This window comes from Manis pentadactyla, chromosome 1, assembly GCF_030020395.1.
Source record: "Manis pentadactyla isolate mManPen7 chromosome 1, mManPen7.hap1, whole genome shotgun sequence".
Taxonomy (NCBI): domain Eukaryota; kingdom Metazoa; phylum Chordata; class Mammalia; order Pholidota; family Manidae; genus Manis; species Manis pentadactyla.
Window position 1 is genome coordinate 201023063 of NC_080019.1, and position 21981 is coordinate 201045043.

General features: G+C 54.0%; 1 protein-coding gene across 7 annotated transcripts in view; it reads right to left on the bottom strand.

Annotated features, from left to right (window-relative positions):
* The window catches only part of IQSEC1 (IQ motif and Sec7 domain ArfGEF 1), a 381158-nt gene that overhangs the window by 132329 nt on the left and 226848 nt on the right, over positions 1 to 21981 (bottom strand). For 5 of the 7 annotated variants that reach the window (XM_036911501.2, XM_036911509.2, XM_036911510.2 and 2 more), the window contains exon 3: positions 13634 to 13678. The exons of the other annotated variants lie outside the window; for them this stretch is intronic. In XM_036911501.2, coding sequence (XP_036767396.1) covers positions 13634 to 13678 — 45 coding nt within the window. The remainder of the gene's footprint in view (positions 1 to 13633; positions 13679 to 21981) is intronic. 7 annotated transcript variants of the gene reach the window in all.

The following is a 21981-nucleotide window of genomic DNA, read 5'->3' on the forward strand; positions in this document are numbered from 1 at the left end:
AGGGATAAGGGGGGGAGAAGTAGGGGGGTATTAAGATTAGCATCCATAGCGGGGTGGGAGAAAGGGGAGGGCTGTACAACACAGAGAAGACAAGTAGTGATTCTACAACAGGTTGCTACGCTGATGGACAGTGACTGTAAAGGAGTATATAGGGGGGACCTGGTATAGGGGAAAGCCTAGTAAACAAAGTATTCGTCATGTAAGTGTAGATTAATGATTAAAAAAAAAAAATGCAGTTCCTATGTGGTGACCTCTAATGAGTTCTACACAATGATATAAAGGACATATAAAAGTGTAGGCAAAGGGTCTGTTTGTGTTTATACAGAGGATCAAAGCCTAATTTGGCTACCCCGAAAATGAACTAAGATACGATATGAAAGAGAACTTCCAACATCAACACTCTCGGGAAGACTCATGCCAGAAGATGATCATCAAAAAACCCCAACAAAGATCCACGCACTGCTACAGCTGTAGATGCACTCATCCCACCAGCTCCTGGACTTGCCATGGGAATGAAGGAGATATCTAAGCTGGCCTGTGCATACAGTAAAACAACAAATTTGACTGGATCTATACTGTTGGAACTCAACCAAGAATTAGGAGAAGTGCAAATTGTAGCGCTCCAAAATCTTACAACTACAGACTATTTACTGTTAAAAGAACATATGGGATGTGAACAGTGCCCAGGAATGGGTTGTTTTAATTTGTCTGATTTTTCTCAAACTATTCAAATTCAGTTAGATAATAACCATCATATCATTGATAAGTTTTCACAAATGCCTAGGGTGCCTAACTGGTTTTCTTGGTTTCACTGGAGATGGCTGGTAAGTACAGGTATGCTTTGGTTATGTAACTATACTCCTATTATGTTAATGTGTGTGCGCAATTTAAGTAGTAGCTTAAAATCTATACATGCTGAAGTTACTCTACAAGAAGATATGTCAAAGAAATAATCAATCTTCCCATGTTTTCTCCCGCCTGCTACTTCTATAGCTTTTCTTCTTCCTTCCTAATTACAACGAATTCTTAAATAGAATTCGTGCCTCATATCAAATTTACCGAGTATCATAACTCCTCCAGGTGGTAAGGATGCCTCGGGACAAGTGCTGGGCATGGAAGCCGCAGGGCGTAGATATGCAAGGAAATGAAAAGCTAACCATTTCAAACAATAAGGCTTCTCTCTCACTTACCAACTTAACATTTCCCTGTGTGGCCCCGGAGGATGGCTGGTTGGCCAGAGACGGGTGGGATTCCTCAAGGGAGGAACAACCTAAGACAGGCACAGTCGCAGGGGGGTCATCAGGTGAGAAATTGGGGATCAACAGAGGTGAGGCTTAGAACCTCACCCTCCCTGTTCTGAGAGAAATCTTCTGCATATGTGGATGTTTTATTGCCCTTGTCTAGCTTGGATTAACACATAGTCTACAGGCACACACCTGATCATCTACATTTGCTCTCTTACAACACTAAACTATGTTTTCTACCTTTATGTTGTATCTACCTACCACTTCAGCATTTTATTAAAAATAATAAAGAGAGAAATGTGGTATCCACATATAAATCAAGTATAAAAATCAAATGTGTATTCATATTTGAACTGACTGTTTATAGTTCATAATGCATGAGCAAAACCAAAAGTTTCTGTGATGACTGCCCTTGTACTGTTCACCATGTAACTTATTCACTATGTAAGAATTTGTTCTCCATGTAAGAACTTGTTCGTTATGCTTCAGAAGATTGGAGACTGACGAAAATTAGGCTTGGGGTGGATTAATGATTGTGCATTGAGCATTGACTCCCCTATACAGAATTTTATTGTTGTTAACAACCATTTGATCAATAAATATGAGAGATGCCCTAACAACAACAACCAAAAAAAAGTACACACTTCCAATTGTAAAATAAATAAGTAACCGGGATGTAATGTATAGCATAAGGAATATAGTCAAAATATTGTAACAACTTGGTATGGTGATAGCTGGTACCTAGAATTATCATGTATATAAATGTTGAATCACTGTGTTGTACACCTGAAACTAATGTAATGTAATACTGTGTGTCAACTACCCTTCAATAAAAAAAAAAAAAAAAAAAAATTTTAGGTGCTGTGTGGCCCAGTCAAGGTGACACATAAAGGTAATCATCAGACATGGTCTTCCCTCTGTATCTGTGCCCTAATCTCTTCTTATAAGGACACCAGTCATATTGGAGTACAGCCACCTTAATGACCTCATTTGAACTTCATTACCTCTTTAAAGACCCTACCTCCAAGTACAGTCCTATTCTAAGGTACTGGGGGTTAGGACTTATGAATTCTAGTGGGTACATAACAGGCTCTGACAGGAGACAGAGTTCGGCTCATAGGCATTTGGACCCAGCTCTTTCCTCCGCTGAGTTGCCTGGGCATCTGGAGCCCCTCGGTTGGCTTGCCCCTTCCCTGGCAGGCTGATCCATCCATCCTGTGGCTGCCAAGACGTGGAGGAGGTGCAGACAGTCACTTAGTGTGGACTGAGCTCACGTGCAAAGTCCAGCAATCACTGCTGGCAAATGTGCTCACCATGGAAGGCCAGTAAGGTCTAGTCCTGGCAAGGTGGTTCCCTGAATAAAATCTCCATGATCTCAACATCCATCTCCCCACCCCCTGGCTACCAGGGGATCTTGCTAAGACACAGGGGGCTGCCAGGGGAGGTCAGACATGCAGGACTGGAGCCCTGGAGCCCAACCGCACCTGGAGTGCCTGCTTTAAATGCCCTCTAGATGTGCCTGGTCAGGGCAGGGCAGGTAGATGGAGGCAGGCAGCCTGGTCCCACTCAAGATCAGTTCTCTCTAAACTTGGGCTTGGTTTGGCTCTGGCTGCTTCATTCTTAAACCTTCCCTGATTATTCTGCTGAAGACGAGCTCCTGGAGGTGTCTGAGAATTTGGTCAAACTGTGCTGCCTTGCTCTGGTCCAGCAGAAGTACCTAAATGAGGAGGATGTGCTTGCAGGAAGCATGGGGCATTTTGCACTGCCAGGCAGGCACACAGCCTTCCCATGTCGCCTGGGAACTGGCCTCTCCCACAGAGTGCATTGCTGGTGGGGTGGGAATAAGAAGGCCTATGCCATGGGTAGAAGCAAAGGGGTCCCTGTAGGCTAGTTCCTACAGATACTTCCCCCAACCTCCCAGCGCAACCAAGGGGTGGGACATAGCACGAGCTTGACCAATCAGATTCTCCCCTGAGATTTTTACATCCTGAGTGGAGGCAGGTGGCTGGGGACTCCCTGAATGCACACAGCCAGGAGTCTGCACCAGGGGCCACGGGATTACTGCTCTGGGACTTCAGCTTCCTGCTGATCCTCTGAACTCCCGAGGGGCTTGTAACCTCCCTTTTGCTCCAGCTGGCAATGCATGATTTCTGTTGCTTGCCACCAAAGACTGTCGGATCCAGTGCTCACATGCTGCCATCCTCACCTTCCTTTGGTGTCTTTTCTGCCAAGGGTGATTGTCTGCACCTCTTATGTCAATGGGAAAAATCCTCCTCTTCCATCAAGATCCATCTCAGTTCTACAAGAACCCTTTATGACTTTCCCGGTTGAAATGATTGCTCCCTGTCTTGAATAAATAACTATACTTTCTTTGAACGTAACTTTGTTAATAAAAATAAAACCCAGCATTTACTGAGTGCCAACTGTTCCCAGGTGGCCTCTTGACTGTTAGGCACTCTTCCTGAGCCCATTTCAGCTCAGGACATGAGTGTCAGAGTGGAGAGGTGATCTGGATGGTCCCTGTGGCAGGCGGTCCCAGACAACTCCCCGTGGGCCTGGGAAGGACTCTGTGATGACCCAGTGAATAGAAGGCGATGGAAATGGTGCTGTGACTTCAGAGGCCTGTCAGGAAGGGTCACGCCTTCTCCTCGGCTCTGTCTCTAGGAATGCAACTCTGAGAACCCAGCTGCCATGTTGGGAGGGTGCCCAGGCCACATGGGAGGCCCCGGGTAGGTGTTTCAGCTGAGAGCCAGCAGCAACCACAAGTCGAGGGGATGGGTGAGTGGGTGGGTGGGGGAGGCTTCTGAGGAATGCAGCCCCTAACCTTCAAGTAGATGCAAGTAAAGCAGGCCCCACCCAAATTACAGACCCATGGGAAAACCCAGTACTGTCACTGTTTTAAGCCACTAAGTTTGGGGGTAATTTATTACACAGCCACAACAGAGCAGTTACACAGAGCCAGGAAGTGCTAAATATTATGAATAATAAGTGAGGCAGGTCAGCCTAGCCGTCCATCACTTGGGTTGGATCGACTGCATTCTGTGACCTTAGGTAGGTCATTTGCTCTCTCTGGGCCTCTGTTTCCTCATCTGAAATGTGGGAAAACAATGATCTCTAATTCATAAAACTGTTGTGAGGATAAACAGAGATAGCACAGTAGAGCATGTAACACAGATAAATGCTCAGTGAAAGTGAGGAATAGCTAACAATTATGATCAAAGGCACCAACCAGACTGGATGCCCAGTCAGCCTGAGTTCAGAGCCTGCCCTCTGCCCTCACATCACAAAGCCTCTGGGGTGTTCGCTGACCAGCCAAGAGCTGAGGTCTGGGATGTTGGCATGTGTTGGGGGCAACCTGGCAACCTCTGACCCGGCCCAGAAGCCCTCCCCGGCTGGGCTGTGTGCTCGGAGCTGCCAGCCCGCCAAGTTCACTTACTGTGGACGCACTTTGGGGAGCTCACTCCAAAGTGAGCCTCTTCACACTGTGTTTTAGATACACCTGCCACAGGGATTTCCAACAGAAGTGATCAGTGAAACCTGCCCAACAGGAAGTAAGTCAACAGGCAGTACGATCTGAGCTAGTTCAACACCTGAAACCAGACAGGCATCCACAGTATGCTTGGAGGTGAGGCTCCGCAGTCAGGGCGGGGGCAGGACTGTGGAGAACCTGGAACTGCCCAGATCGAGGGAACAGCATATGCGTGTCTCCCCCTCCACTTTGGGATACCTGATGCTGAGTGGAGCTACCATTTACAGCATTCTCCTCGCTTTATCTCCCTCTTTCTTTCCTTTTACATTGAAAACGTCATCTGGTTCTTGATGCTGAGTGTAGGCGAGCATGTGGAGACCTGGAGGCTCCTGCGGGCTGCCGGTGAGGATGCACACTGCCAAAACCACTTTCCATTCCCCACAGCCCGATGAGGCTGAGGACACTAGTGTATCACCTGGTACAAACCCTCCAGCAGTGCCACGCACATGCACAAGGAGATGTGTGCAAGAATGCCCACTGCAGCCGTGCAGGTAATATAAAAAATGCACTTAAATATGTAATAGCGGAACAGAGATTTGTACGATGGACCACTACACACCAGTGTAAACAAAGGAATGAGAACTATACCTAGCAACAGGGGAATCTCACCCCTAAAGTAAGAAAATAAAGTTGCCTCTTGAAGAGATATCCACATACCCATGCTCACAACAGCATCATTCATAATAGCCAAGAGGTGGAAGCAACCTAAGTGTCCACTGACTGATGGATAAATGGATAAACAAAATGTGGTCCAGCCATACAATGGAATATGATTCAGCCTTAAAAAGGAAGGAGGTTCTGACACAGGCTACAGCATGGATGAAACTTGAGGACATTCTGCTCAGTGAAATAAGCCAGCTGTAAAAGCACAAATACTAGTGTGATTCTGCTTATACGAGGGCCCCAGGGTAGTCGGATTCACAGAGGCAGAAAGTGGAGTGGTGGGGGCCAGGGGAGGGGCGGGGAGTGAGTGTTCATGTGGACAGTGTCTGGAGATGGATGGTGGGGTGGCTGCACAGCAGTGGGAATGCACTGAATGCCCCTGAACTGCACACTCAACAATGGTTAAGATGGGCAATTCTATGTTATATGTATTTTACCACAACTAAAGATTTGTAAAAAGCAAATTATGAAATGATGTATTTGAAGTTTAAAGACGTGTAAAAAACTGTGGTAACAAAGTTATAAAAACGTGTATGGGAAATATGTACACGAAACTGTGGGGACTGCCTAGGCTACGTCTGGGGGAGCAGGAGTGGGATGGGGACTTGAGGTCCCCAGGGCCATCTGCCCCAGCCATAATGGTTTATTTCTGAAGGCAGGCAGTGCTTATACTGTTCTCCACATTTTCTTTGCATCTGAACTACTTTATTAGTGAGAGTACCCTGAGGTCTGTCAGGTTCTGGCAACTGGGGAGAGGGTCTGTGCCCTCCCACAGGGGCCTCTGGGCCAAAGCTGAGGGGTCTGCAGGGTCACCATCAGCCCAGCGGAAGGCAGGGGTGCCCTATGAACACATCTTCAGTTTTCTAGTTAAAATAAGCAGCTCCGCTCCACTCCCCCAGCCTCAGCCTCTGGCAGACCTCCAGGATTATTTTACATTAATTTAAGATCACTAATGAAGAATAATTAACAGTTTCAAGGGAGCCTGGCAGACCCTGTGTTTAGAAGTGGTTAATTATGCATTGTCTGCAAAATGTCCTTTTTATACTCTTAAGTTTTGGGGCGGCTGGTGGCTGTTTTAAATAACAGAATATGGCATCAGGCAAAAAAGCCTAGAGATTCTGTATGCGGGGTTCCCTGAGGAGGATCTGTCTGGGCAAGGAGAGCCACCAGTTCCGGAGCCTCTACGGAGGGCGGGGAGGCAGTACTTTCCTGGCATTGGCCCTGTCGACCCCCACGGGAGCCCGGAGAGCCGGGCGAGCACCCCTCCCACCCAGTGTGCGGGAGGCTCAGAGGGAAAGCGCCTTCTAGAGCATCCTACCAGGCTGAGGCCTGGTCAAAAAGCCAAGTTCTCATCCACCTGCCTGTGTGGATGTGTGACCATCATTCACGGTCACGAGCTGATGGAAAGAGGATGCATCCAGCCTCCAGCCCTGTGCGTCTCATTTGCTGGGGTGCCCAGCTGGAGCTCCTCGGCTGGCATCGTATGACCAGGTAAGACCTTGAAGGTCCCACTGCCAGGCTGTGTGACCTCGGGCCAGCCACTTCTCCCTATGCCTTGGTTTCTTTGCCTTGAAAATGGGATAATCACATCCCCACTTCACTGGGTTGGTGCTTAGAATGAGCTGGGGCTTAGCACGGTGACACCCACATAGCAAGGGCTCTGTGAGCCTCAGCATGACCTGCCTTTCTTTCTAGTCTCAGCCCCAGACACAGGCCCTCACTTCAGCCTCAGCTTTGACCATTTCTGAACCACACCAGGCTCCATCCTACCTCCATGTTTGTTCATGTTGTATTCTCTGCCTATAGTGCCCTACCATGTCTCGAAAAATCCTATACCTACAGGCAGCAGAGATGCCACCTCCTGCAGGAAGCCTCCCTTGATTTCTTCCAGGTGGCCTCCCTCATGCTGCTGGTTTCTTTGTGCTATCTCTATTTATCCCCTGGCCTCACCCTTCATGGCTTGTTAGTGGTGTCTTTCCCCCTGTGGGCTGGGAGCTCCTGTCTGTGTCCCAGTTGTCTTTGGGCCATACTCAGGGCTTGAGAAAAGAGCGCCTGCTCTGAGTGGGAACCCCCACAATGGGCTGGGGCCAAGGGGCCTCTCACAGGTACCCCTGGAGGCTGAGCCAGACCACGTGACCCCCAGAGGTGACTTTCAGTTTGTTATCCCCTCCCTAAGGCCCTTCATGGGTTCCCCACTCTGTGCAGCACAAAGCCCAGGCCCTGACCCTGACCGCCAGTCCGTGGCACCCCCTCCCAGACTCACGGCCTCTTGCTACCACCTGAAGACATTTGCCCTTTGAATGCCCTGGGTTTTTTCCATGTGCTTTTCCCTCTGCCTGGAACATGGGTTGGTCCTCCTTTCTCAGCCCAGCCAACTCCTCCAGACATTTTACAACCCACTCAGCTGTCACCTCCTCCCTGAAGCCCTCACACTCGGTCCTGCTCCTTTCTCAAGGCTCTGACCACAACTCCTACCTCGCCCAGCTGAGCCCCTGTGAGGTGGGGCAGTGACTCATTCATCCCTCCCACCCCATGCCACTTGGCTTGAAGCTATGGAGCCCTCAAGAGAGATGCCATCTTGGGACAAAAGAGACCTGGATCCGGAGCCTCTGGCCCCGCTTACTCGGCTGGGTGCCCTTTGGTCTCCGCTTAGCTGCTCAAAGTGGGGGCTTAATGGCTCTTTTGCAGTACAGTTGAGGATTAGCCATCATATAAAATACTCCATCCTCCTAGGCATTAAAGAACTAATAGCCAGAATATTGCAGGCACCCCGGGGCGGTAAGAATAAACTGGGGTGGGTGAGCATGAAAGGCTCTTCCACCTGCACGGGGCTCAGATATGGTTGGGGCTAATCAGATGCAGAACAGGCCTCTCTCCCTGGCACCCACCCCAGAGTGGGGACGTCCTTTCTGAGGCAGCCTTGAGACCCCCAGTGCCTGTCCCCTTCAGAGAAAGCTCTTGGAAGAGAAAATAAGAGCTCCCACACTTCCCCAGAAATGCTTGCATGCTAATAGCCACGGACTTCACAGAGTGTGAAATCAGGAAAAACCAATTCCCTCTGAATAGCCGGTATTCTAATCCCCTCCTCAGAGGGCTTCGTCACACCCTTGACAGCGACTGTGGCCACAGCTCCGTGAAGCCCTTCCCGCTGGCCTGCACACTGGCGCTTCTCGGCCAAGGTATGCATGTGGACTGAACACACATGTGGAAAACACCGTCAGGTTTGCTAACATCTGGGCCTGTGGTTTCTGCAGTCCCCAAGTGCCACTGCCCGTCATCAGGTCCAAATCCCCAAAGAATGGGGAAACTAGGGCTCAGAGAGTGGAAGTGATCTGCAGAGTCACACAGAGGGGGAAGGGACTTGAGCTCTGGTCTCCTGACCTCCAGAACAGGGATCCCGATTCGGCTTTCCCAAGTAAGTCTCAAACCCCTGCTTGGCTTCAGGCAGTCAAATCCTTCAGTGACCTGAGCCTCCCCTGAGGCTGCAGGGGGTGGACTGTGGCAGGCCAGGCTGCCCTCCACGGGGTCAGACCCACTCAGGAGCAAGACCGCTGCAGGGCCCATCCCAGCCCCAAGGAACAATGGAACACGGCTCTTGGCCACAGAGCACTCTGGGTGACCACTTTTCTGCAGAAATTCTACCAGGTTCAGGACTGCAGGGAGAGGAGAGTACAATTAAACTGCGCTGCAAAGTGACCTGCAGCAAACGCTGCTGCTCTTCCTGGCCAGTGGCAGGGAGCCGGTGGCCAGATGCGCAGGCTGCCTCAGCAGGCGTGGGGCGAACGATGCCCCACAGCCCCAGTGCCCAGCAGTGGGGTCCTCCCCACAGGTCCACGTACCTCTTATAGACTCCGTGCAGTGGCTGCAGACACAGGAACTGCCAGTAATCCAGGCAAAAGGCCTTGAACTTGAGCATTTTCGGCTTTCCGTGTCCAGCCCGACTATCTTGGCGCCTCCCGAGACTCAGGAAGGGGTGGTGGGGGCTGGGGGAGGGCGGCTCTGGCCCGCCCTGCTCCCAGCCACGGAGCCCCCCTCACATGCCGGGCCCTGGCCAGCGGCTCCCGCAGCACACGCCTCCAATACAAAGAGCTGCGCGCACAAAAGCCTAGCAACTCATTGGTGTAGCTCACCCAGGCAGGCTCAGACTGCTGCTATTCTGGTGGCTGGGGCTTCCTGGGGCTCTCCCAGGGGTCCCCGGAGCAAACCGAGGCAACCCTGGCTGTGCCGAGTTGCAGGGGCCCCCCGCCCTTCATCCCGAGGGGCCTGGGTGCTAGGCCCCTGCCTGCAGCTCTTCAACCCCCTCCTTCCTACTGGACCCCGGGGCTCCTGGCAGCTGTGCCAGCACCTCACCAGGCAGTCACCCACCCATCCGCCTGGCCTGGGGGTGGCTGAGGCCTGGAAGACCGGGGGGTGCACAGGCAGGGAGGGGGCGAGACAACAGACAGACAGGGCAACACTGGCTTTGGTTGCCAGATCAATTGCGTTTGGCGGAATCCCGACTGGGCCGCCTGAGCGAAAAGTCACCGCGTAGCCACATGGTGTGGGTGGGAGAGCTTGGCTCTGAAAGGCAGGCAGAGAAAGACGGACAGGGCCGCCCAGAGCGTTGCCCAGGCGACAGGGACACATTGATAAAATCTAAAATGGAACCTCGATGACAGCTGCTCATTGGCTGCTGGGAGGGTCTTGTCCTAGCAAGGGAGGGAGGGATGGCTGTGGCCAGCCTGGGGCGTTGTTGGGCAGAGACCGAGGAACCGTAGGCAGAATGGGTGGCCCTGTGGGGCCCAGGGCCTGGCAGGCACAGGTGACAGAGCAGCACCACGGGGCCAAGCCTCCCTCTCCCTACCCCTCCTGGTGGGTCCCTGACTTCTACTCTGACTGCCCTGTGGCTCATCCGCAGGGACCTTAAAATGCCACTCTTCTGCCCCATACCCGTACGTGCCCCCTAACTGCTCTCAGAATGAAGGCCAGGCTGCTGACCTGTTCACCTGGCTCCTGCGACTGACCTCTCTGAGGTCCCCCACGCCCAGACACCTGGCCCGTTCATGTCCCCTAGGCCGCCATGCCCCTGGGGCCTTCTGTGCAGCCCCCTCTGCCAGAGATGCCATGCTGGGCTGCTCCTCACCCATCAGATCGTACCTCAAATACCTCCTCAGAGCCTTCCCTGACCATCTGAGCCCCCTCCCCTCTCCACCCTACCTGATTTTCTCTGTGGGACTGTAATCAGTCCTGTTTATTTACTAATTCCCCGCCCCCGCCCCCTCCCCCCCCCAGCTTCCACACAAGCATCTCCAGGGTGGGGCCCACACCGCCGCCCTTCTCACTGCTCACCCCCGGCTCATCCAGGGCCAGCCCACTGCTGCAAGAATGACCTCTCCCCAGCCATCAGTGCTGAGGAACACTCCTCGAAACGTCCCGACGTGGATGGCCAGAGCCAGGAAGGCCCTCAACACGGCTCGGCGAAGCCTCCCACTGCACAGACGGAAGCATGAGGCCCAGGGAGGGAAGGGCGCGCTCAGCACCACCAGGACGGGCCAGGGGGATGCAGGAAATGCGCGCTATCCAGGCTGGCGAGAGAGGAGCCATCAGACACCTGCTGATAACCACGGGCAGGTGCAGGAGGCAGGTAACAGCGGACACCTGCCAAGGCTGAGGAGCCTGTTTACCAAGGTGGCGGGTAGGCGGCGCTGGCAGCCCTGGCAGCCCTGAGATGCCGCCCCGCCCCCTTCCCCGGATGAGGACATCAGCTTCCCTCTCACGCTCCTGGTAGAGGAAGCCGGCTGCGCCTTTGAAAGGAGACAATTACTGGCTGGAATCTTTGTTTCTGAATTCCCAGGCTGTGAATGGGGCCCCCAGAACCTTTGCAGGCCCCCGGCTGAGTGGCACCTCCGCCTGGAGCCCGAGGCATTCTCAGTAGCTCCCCCGGAGCAGCAAGGCTGGTGCCCCGCTGCCCTAAAGGCAGGGGTGGGAGGGCGCGGTCGGGGCCCTGGGTCCAGGGCCTGGGACTGGCACCAGGGCCCCTCTGGTGTCTGGGTCTCAGCTTTCCTCATCTGTGAAATGGGAACATTGAGCCTGGCTCTGCCTGTGTCCCAAGGATGCTGTGAGGGTCAGAAGTTAGGTCACATGCGATGGCAAGATCACAGGATGGGGGCAGACCCCGTCTGGCACCTACTTCTTCACGGCTCCTCAAGCAGGTCCAGCATGCTCTGCCTCAGGACCTTTGCACCTGCCATCCCCACAGCCTGCATGTGCTGCCTCCAGGTAGTCATGTGGCTCAGCCCTTTCCTTCTCATCTCTGGTGATAGGACGCCTCCTCACAGGGCCTTCCCTGACCACCCACCCATTCCTCTCTTTCCCCTCTACCCCACTTATTTTTCTTCACAGCACTTATCAACCCCTGACACATTACATTAAAGATGGATTCCTCTCTCCATTTGCTGCATGACCCCCATGACCTGACACAGACTTGGAAAGGCAGTGGGACCATCCACTCTGGTATCCCGAGGGTCCAACACCCACACGTGCTCAGAAAATAATGGCGGGTTATGGGTTGGGGTGCAGAACTGAGGGCCCTGCTGTCTTTGCCCTGAACCCCAGCTCAGCCCTGCAGGGCTGTGAGGTCAGGCAAGGACAGCCTCGAGGGTGGTGGTTGCTATGGCCACTTCTTGACTATGACCGCCTGCCTGGTCTGGCAAGAGCAAGGGCCGGGTCAAACCTGAGGGGGCAGGGGACTTGTGACAGCCCCCGCCCAACCCTCCCTTCATTCCAGAGCCTTCTGTGGCCTGGCCCCGAGCAGGGCGACGACCAGCGACTGGCAGAGAGGTCAATGTGTGTGGAGCCACACGGCCGTCAGCAATGTGGGTGGCTTCCAGAGAAGCTGGTGGCTTGGGTACTTATAGGAGAGCCTGAACCTCTCACCCCAGGCACGCCAGGCAGGGGCTGTGGGAATGCAGTGTGCCCGTGTGGGTGACGAGGGGGCAATGGCATCGCGAAGTGTTCAAATCCCAGCTCTGCTCACCAGCTGAGGTTCCTGAACTAGTGAATTCTGTACCATGGGGTAGTAATAATAAGTAATAACTAATAAATCAGGCTAATTAATAGGCCTGTGTAGTTGTCAAGAAGTGGGTCCCTGTCACGCTCATCAAATACACGTGACTCCTGTTCACATTATCCATGGCTGTGGCTGTGGAGTATCCACGAACAGGCTTCCACAAGTGTGTGTACAACCCAGCTCTTCACCCAGGAGCCGCGCCCTGGGGGCGGCCCAGCCAGGGCTGGCTCAGGGTATCAGAGCTGCTCTCCATGACCCCCTCGCATCGATTGCCCCCAATGTGTGGGGCCCTGGCCCTGCCGGCCATCCCCACTGCCCTGAGGGTCTCTTTTCAGGCTTGTTCGGGAGCCCTTTAAGGATGCCAGGTTCCTCCAGGGGACTTGGCTCTTGCCCAAGCCCCTGCCTCACCCTTCTGTGCCATCTGTGCCCTGGCCATGCCCCCCCTTTGCTGTTCTGCACATAGCATGCCCTTTTCCCACCCCGCCCTGGGCACTGGCTCACTTGTAGTCACCTCTACAACACAGTGGGGCACCCTGCGCCCTGACTGCACTGCTGCACACACACAGCCCATGTGCCAAGCCCACTTGGGGACCAGCTGCCTGCCCCTGGTCTCTCAAGACAGTGTGGGGACACCTGCTGACCTCCAGCCCAGGGCACCATCCCCAGTGCTCAGGCTCCAGCCCTTTCTTGTAAAAACAGAGAATGCTTTCTCCTGACAACATCTGATGGAAACACCGAGTTACAAAACGCAATGCGTGAAGGCAGAGGCCTTCAGACACCCCTGCTTCCTCCATATACAGTCTGAAAACCAAGAGAGATCATCAGTTTCTCCCTTAAGCAGTGGCCCTGCTCAGCGTGGCAGCTGTCAGCCACAGGCTGGCCCTCAGGGGGCCACCAGCCTCGGGTCCCAGGGGAACTATCGGCTGAGCCCTGGTCTTTAGGGGAACCTTTGACAGTCACTCTGGTCTCTGGGGGACCACTCCTAGCTGGACTTGTTCTCAGGGAACGTGTCAGCGGTACCTCCAGTCCCTGGGGAAACTGAGCCAAATGAGGCCACCCCTGATGGCCTCTTGGGGCCCAGCCTAGGTGCTGAAGGGGTAGGTGGGCCCCGGGTCCCTGGGCAGCCTGGAGGGGAGGGAGCAGCAGTACCTGTACTGGTCAGTGGAGAGGCGGCTTCCGGTCTCCAGGGAGCTCCTGGGGTGGCAAAAGTGAAACAGGGTTACCAAAGACCCTCCCACACAAACACTCCCAGGGCCGTGCCTGCACAGGCCACACCGGGCGGTCCCAGGACACAGGTTCTGGGGCAGGTGAGCCACCCTGGCAGAAGCATTTAGTGCCCACATTCAAGAAACCATGTGCTTTTTTTCCCTCTGCCCTGTCAGCCGAGAAGCTGCACCACCTCTACCCGCTCAGCCGTGCCTGCCCCCGGGGAGCAGCTGATGTAACACAGGATCCCCAGGGGGCAATGTTGTCGGGCTGCACCTCTGGCCTCCTGCACAGGACGCCGCCTCCCTAGCCCATTACCTCAGAAGTCCAGGGCCCTGGCCTGTGGGCCTGTGCTCGGTGCCACGGGCTTTGCCATTCTGAGCCAATGCCGGGGGCCTGCCATGGCTCACCCGAGCTGCAGTTTCCCGAGCGGCCTTTACTAGAGCCTGGATGGAAACCCGCCTGCCAGAGGCTGACCTGCGAGCCTGCTAATTGCCACCCAGCCACAGCATAGCTGGTTGCCGGCCCCACGTTCAGCAGATGAGATCCCCCAGGACCAAGCCCTGTTGCTGGTGATTCCTTCTCCAGCCCCCACTGAAGAGGTGGCAGGTGGGCTTCCCTCTCCCCCGGAGCCAGAGTCCCTCAGCAACTCTGCCTAGGTGCCAAGAAGGCCTTGCCAAGGGCCAACGTCAGGATGTCCCCCAGTCACTTCCCCAGGCTGTTCACTGCCCTATGCCTGCTCCAAGGGGTGCCGGGTTTTCTAGGAAGGAGGCAGGTCTCCCCTCCATCCCATGCCAGGACCCATGCTAGACACGGTGAGGAATTCCTGCCTTCAGGAAGCCCCGAGTCTGCACAAGTGGACGCAGCTCTCAATCCCACCCTCGCCTGGTCACTCATACATGGATGTGTGCTAGGTGTTTTCCCAAACACTTCCTCATCCTAGGTGCATAAACCTCATGAGGCACGAGGGATCATGCCCCCCCCTCCCCCCCACCTAACAGTGCTAAGAGTGCAGCTCAGGGGGGCCTGTGCCTGGAACACCATTCCATACGGGCTGCCTCTTTAGCCCATAGCAAACTCATATTCACTCTACAAAACCCCACTTAAATGTCAACTCCTTTGTGCAGTCTTCTTTGCCTTCCCTGACCCCTATGCAGATTCCTTTCTTCCTTCCTTCCCCTTTTCCTCTGTCTCTCTCTCCCTCCTCCTGTTCCTTCCTTCCTCTCTCTCCCACTTCCCTAATAACAGTGAATATTTCCTGAGCATGCCTGTGTTTCTAGGCACTGGTGTTAACACTTCATGTGTATCACCTCATTTAGTCTTCATCACGGCCCAAGAGGGAGGTCTGATGATGCACCACCAGATTGTGATACACAGGTTCAAGATCTGGAAGGATGTACAGTATTTTCCAACCAGGCAGTATTGTCACCGAAGTATACATGTGAAGATGGGGACCATCCGCTGGGCCTTAAATCTGGGGTGGCCCCTGCCTGGGCTCTCCACTCCTCCCCACCCCGGGGACCCCCTTGGTAGCCTGAACCCCTGGCAGTCCCCCTCCAGGCAACTTGCTGATCCCCCCGACAGCCCAGCTAGGACTGGCTCCGAATGAAGCCCTCCCTCTGCCATGTGCCCTGCAGGGCCGGTGCAGCCTCGTCAGCCACAGGCTAAGGACCCACTACCCGCCTTCTGCTCAGCAAGGCTTCAAATGGGAAAGGCACGGGTCAGAGCTAAGGTACGGGGCATGGAGAGGCCGCCCGCCTGAGCACACCTGGATTTGGGAGCAATCACCTGAGCTCAACCCCCAGTTCCAACCTGGGATGTGCCTGAGCCCCCTAAGCCTCGGCCTCCTCGCCTGGAACATGGGGTGGCAGTGACAGCTCCACCTCACACAGAAGCTGTAAGGGAAGATGAGAGATGGCTCCCAGAGAAAAGGTGCTTTGTAAACCAGAAAAAGCCAGTGCGTGCACATCTGAGATACTCACGTAGCTATCATTACACATATATTGAGATGTTGGAGCTTAAAGGTTACAACATGAGTTCTAGAGTCAAGAGGGCCTGGGTTCAGGTCCTAGCTTTGCCAGGTACTAGCCGTGTGACCTTGGGCAAGTTAACAAACCTCTCTGTGCTCGTTTAGTGTCCCATCTGTAGTGTTTTGGGAAGATTACATGGTTAATATATTTAAAGCACTTCAAACAGTAACCAGGCACAGAGTCAGCATTCCATAAAGATTAGCATATTATATTATTTAATATGCCTTATACTACATGGAATATAGATTATATTAATGTGTGATACCAACAGCACATAAATGAGATTTTACTGTGTTATATTAACACACTTGCTCTATATTAACAGGTCTTTGTTTCACTCAATATGAAATCTTCATTTTATCCTTCCTTGCTCAGGGTCACCTGGTGAGGCCTGGCAGCCCCACGCCCAGAGCTCTGTCCGCCTGGCCAGAGCTGCTCCACCTCCCTGCCCGGGGGCCCCAGGATCTTGGGGGACCCCAGACCAGGCTCAGGGACATAGAGCCCTCTGCCCACTAGGCAGGGCTCCAGTTCTGCCCCCAGCTTCCACCTGGGGGATAAACAGCCCATTCTGGCCACGCTGGATGAGGCAGCTTCCCTGGGGACACCTCTTCCTCTCAGTCCCCCGCCCCCTGGCCCTACTTGATTGGGGGCTCCTGGGGAGGCCACTTCCTTTCGTTTCAGAATAAACTGGCTGCTCAGGTCCTACTCCCTGGCCGAGCTTCTAAACAGTACCCACCCATTTACACCAAGTTCACGAACAGGAAAAACTGCTCTGGGCTGTAAGAAGTCAGGAGAGGGCACTCCGGGTGGGGGTGGGGGACTGGGCCATGATTGGCAGGGGCACGAGGGGATTCTGGTGGGCTGGTCATCTTCCCTTTTGGGGTCCAGGTGCTGATTACATGAGTGTGTTGTTTGTGGCAGTGCAACAAGCCATAGACTGTAGTTCAGTAAAAATATACCTTAAAACAAACTGCCTGGTTCAGCTCCAGCCTCAAGCAGCAGGAAAACTCCAGACCTTGGTCTCAGCAGGAGTAAAGAGGGTAGTCCTTCCCTTTGGTCATTCTCTTCCCACCCGAGCAGCTGTGTGGCCTTTGGAAAAACCCCTTCCATTCTCCGGCCTCAGTTTCCCTCCACTGAATGAGGAACGGTCAGTATTTCCATGCCTGGATGTACAGTACACACACTGGGGCGCTTTTAAAGAATACTGACATGCAGATGCCTGGGCCCTAACCCGGACCAATTAAATCATAACCAGTGGGGCATGTTCCTGCACCTGGGGTGTTTTTCCTTTTTTTAAACTCTCAACTTGGAAATAACCATAGATTCACTGGAAGTGGTAAAATAAGATACACAGGGGGTCCCATTTCCCCATCCCCCAGCCTCTCGCAGTGATAACATCTTGCACAACCATCGTACATCATCCAAACTAGGACACTGACCTTGTTATAGTCCACCAAGGTTATTCAGTTATACAAGCACGTGCACTGTGCGTGTCTGCGTGCCTATCTCTATGTAATTTTAGCACATGTGCAGCTTTGCATAACCCCCTCTGTGATCAAATGACACAACTATTCCACTGCCAGGTTCTCTTGAGCCCCCCTCCCTCTACAGCTACACCCCCCCTTCTGCCTAGTCCCTCACCCCTGACAACCTCCTATCTGTGCCCCATCTCCAAAATATTGTCACTTCAAGATTTGTATGTATAACAATTCAACGTTATACAAACAGACTCATAAAGTATATAACTTTTTAAGGCTGGCTTTTCTCACTCAGCATAATTCCCTGGAGGTTTACCCAAGTTGAGTGTATCAACAGTTCCTTCCCTTTTCCTGGTTGCATAATATTCCATGGCTTGGATATACCACTGTTCTTCTATTCATCTGCTGAAGGATATCTGGGCAGTTTCCAGTTTGGGGGCTCTGATGAATAGAAATGGTATAAATATTCTCAAACAGACCTTTGTGTGAATATAAGTCTTCATTTCTCTGGAATAAATACCCAAGAGTGCAATAACTGGGTCATATGATAAGTATACATTTACTTTGCAAAGAAACCACTGAACTACTGTCTTCCAGACTGGCTATACCGTCTTACAGTCCCAACAGCAAGGCAGAAATAATTCAGTTTCTCCACAACCTTGCCAGCACTTTGTGCTGCCACTATTTTATTTTAGCCATTCTGCTAGATATGTAATGATATCTCACTGTGGTTTCAGTTTGTATTGCACTGACTGTTAATGACGTTGACTATGGTTTCATGTGTTGACCAGCCATCCATACATCTTCTTCGGTGAAATATCTGTTCGTGTGCATCTTTGTTTTTAAAAGCTCCCCAGATAGATCTAATATGGAACCAGCTAATCCCCTGGGGCCCTCTGAACTTGGAAAGTTCTGTCAGTTTTGAAAAGAACACTTTTGCTGCTGTTAAGACTTCTGGGCAGCCTGTCCTTTCTGGACTACCGGGAGGGTCCTGATTGGGGGGTGGGGGTCCAGGCTGCCACAGGTGGCTCTGAGCTATTGTGTGTCAGGCCAGAGGGTGACCTTGTTTGTTCCTGAGAAGCAATGGGGAGAAGGGAGGCTCTGGAGGTCATGTGGCACATGATGGGACCCCCTCTCCAAAGCCCCCCACCCAGGAAGCCAGCCCAGAGCCCATGGGAGCTTCTGTGATTGGGCCTGTTTGCAGAAAGCAGTGAGTGGTTTCAGAAAGTCCATGTCTGGGGTGAGGGCATGACCCGGAAGGAACTTGATGCCAGGTGGCTCTCCACTGTCACTGTCCCCGCAACGGAGTTATTTGTGGAATCTACCTCAATCTCCAAAGAGGCAGGGAAGGCCACACGCCTCCCTGTTACACTGTCCCCTCCCTCTTATTAAATAATTAATACATATCAACCTTAGAAAATAACAGCAGAACACAAGGACAGTAAAATTACCCACCATTCCAACTCCCTAGGGGTCAACCAGGGGTAATATCTGAGGACTTTTTCTGGCTAGGCCCTTCTCTAAATGTGTGCCTGTGCTTGGGTATACATTGATCTTTTGGATACATAAAAATACACTCTATTCTGTAAAATACATCCACCTCCCACCCTGTCCCCTGCCAGTGCTTCTCTCGAGTGTGTTTTTAAGTCCTCAGGCATCCCTCAAGTCACCCCTTTGGCAGCTGCCTGGAACCCAGGTGCGTACTTCCCTGCCAGCCTGGGTGGGTGCTGGGCTGGCCCCACCTCTCCTCTGCCCTGTAAACAAGGCTACCCGAGTGTCCGTCAATATGGTCTCTGTGCACAGGCCCGGATGTTCCCTTAGGACCCATTCCTGGAATTTCTGGGTCACAGGGTGGGAATGTTTTTGCAGCTCTGGGTACACATGGAGGCTGACCCAGAGGCTGGACTGATGCTCTCCCAGGGGCAGTGATAATAAGCGTCTGGCCATTCTTAGGGCTCCAGAAGTCTGGGGCAGAGATGAGGGCAACAGGGGAGGCAGTGGTTGCCATTCTACCCCAAGCCTGCTCCATGCCAGATCCACATGTGTCTCCGTCACAGGGGCCACGTGAGTAACAGCACGCTGGGCGGTGCTCCTGGCCACGCAGCCTGCCAGAAAGAGAGCACCACAGCAGGCGCCGGGTGTGGGGCCCACCTCTCAGTGCTGCCCCGAGTCCCTGGGGCTCTGGAAGTAGAGACACAGAGAAGGTAATGGGACTGGGACCCAGGAACGCCTCCCCCCAGGCCAGGCTGCGCTGTTATCTGTCCCCTTACCCCTGAGGGATAAGGCTGCCTGCCCAATGTCACACAGACCCACTGGGCTCCCAGAGCTGATTGCGTGAGCCAGGCGACCCTGCCTCAGCCTCTCCTTCCTCATCTGTGAGATGGGGTTGACCTTCCCGCCGCGGAGGCAGAGTGAGGCTCCTGGGAGCTGAGGGGCTAGAGGCACCCTGTAAACCAGGCTGATGCGAGGTGGTGCCATGCCAGCTCATGCAGGGGCTGCCCTGCCCAGTTCCCTGAGCCCCTGCCTAGGCACCCTCCCCCCTCAGAAGCTGCAGAAGCTCCTGCCTACCCACCCTCGGCCTTCCTGTCCTGGCTCTGGGCCCCAGACAGCCCTGCCTGCTGGTCTGGAGGCCCGCTGCCCAGCACAGTGAGGTGATTGTCCCCAGGCTGGCCTCCACACCCCTCTGCCCTGCCAGGCTGCCCTGCCCAGGAGCTCGGCCCACGTCTGGAAAACTCCCTGCCTGGACAGAGGGTGGGGAGAGCCCAGGGCAGCCAGGTGGGGGCCCTGTGGGGAGACCCTGGGGGGCATCTAGCCCTGTTCTGAGCCTGTGTCCTCATGTACACTGTGAGGAGGTTTGCCTGGAGAAGTGGTTCTTAACTTCGGTGGGGGGCTCAGGCATCTTTGGGACAATGACTCACTCATCCCACCTACTAGCCACACAGACCCTGCTTTGAACCAGGCTCTCTAAGAGCTCAGGACTGACTCACAGCACCTCAAAGCCAGCCTGTGACTGAGATGCTCTTATCCCCACTTTACAGATGAGGAAACTGAGGCTCCCGAATGTGATGGAAGACATTCTTCAGAGCCTAGGGTGATGTAAGACTGAGTAAGATGGACCCATCACTGCCTGTGCAAGCAGATAGGGCAGACAAGAATGGAGCTGAGCACACGGGCTGCTTGGACCAGCACAGGAAGTAGAAGCAGGTGTAGGGGACAGTGGTGGGATGGAGGGAGGCGCAGGGGTTATCCTCAGACACTGGTCAAGAAGGGCCCCCAGGATGAGGTGGCCACTGGGCCCAGATGAGCACATGTCAGCTCAGAGGGAGGGGCCCTGGGCAGGGCACCAGCAAGGGCAAAGGCCTGAAGTGGCAGCCGGCTGAGTGAGTTCAAGGTGAGGCTCCCTGATGTGGTGCAAGGTGGGTGCAGGGACCAGGCCAGGCACCATTGCAGGAACAATGCCTGCTCGGAAAAGGAGGCCCACTGAGGCCCAGCACGGCCACACCAGCATCCCTACTTCTTCCGTGACCCCAAAGGGCCTGCCAGAGATTCTCTCATTCAGTCAGGGCCATCCACGGACGGTGTCCAGGGCCCAGAGCAGCTGGCCGGGGGGCTGGGCAGAGGCCTCACCACATGGCCCAGAGCTGCCCAGAGGTGTCCCAGTGCCTTTAGGCACCGAGTCTGGACTGCCACATGCCCTCATTCCCAGGCCCGATTTGCTGATGGGCGGGGAGTGAGAGACCCAGTCCAGCACAGGCCAGGAGGGTCGGGGTGTGCTGCAGTCCCTCCCTTGCCCTGTCGGGACCACCAGGCCCCACCCCGTCTCTGGGGCAGATGCAGCACCCAGCAGAGCCTCTGGGGTCTGCCTGGCCTTTCCAGAGGGCCCTTCCTGGGTTTCCAGCACCCCCCTACCAGGGGGCAGGCTCTTCACATGCTGGTGTGATCCCGCCCAGTCCTCCAGCCAGCCTTGGGAGCTGGAGTTTCCTATCCCCATTTTACACACGAGGAAACTGAGGCTCAGAGAGGCTGAGACTTGCCAGGGGCCTTTCAGCTGGGAAGGCACTCTGCAGGGACCTTGACCTGGGCCAGTGGGGCTCTGTCTGCTGTCTCTGCTCCATGGTCCCCACCATTCACCATCATCCCAGACAGCTGGCCCCCAACCAGAACATTTTGACCACCCAACCTTAGGGTGGAGGATTTGCTAAGGCACATGTTCCCTGAGGGTGTCCTTTCACTGGGGGGTGGGAGGGGGTTCCATTCAGACACCCAGAAAACAAACTCGCCCCAAATGTAGCAACTCACACATTTTTAAAATTTAACTTTCCGGTAAGTAATGTCTTCTCATGTTTCCAAAGCACAATTAAAAAGATATCATGTGAGAAGGCTCCTTCCTAACTGTCCCATGTCCACCAAGGTCCCCTGCCCTGGGAGTCCCTGTCATTGGTGTCCTGGCATCCTTGCAGAACACCTTTATGAAAACAGGAGCAGACACGTACAGGCAAAGCTGTAGGTGTTATGTCTGCACATGCGACCTGCTTCTTTGGCCCTGGCACCAAGGTCCCCTGGTGATGCACTGTCCTGGCCCCTCCCCTCATGACATGTCCTGGAGCTTGCTCCGCAGTCTCAGGCACGGCTGAGTACTGCTCCTGCAGCACCTCGGACTGGAGACTAAGCCCGCGGAAGGCGGTAGGCCCCTGACTCCAAGCCCCTCCAGGTGTGGCAGGGCATGGCTGGGGGGACCATCTGACCTGGGCCCTTGACCCCAGGACATCGAGGAGGGTTCGTT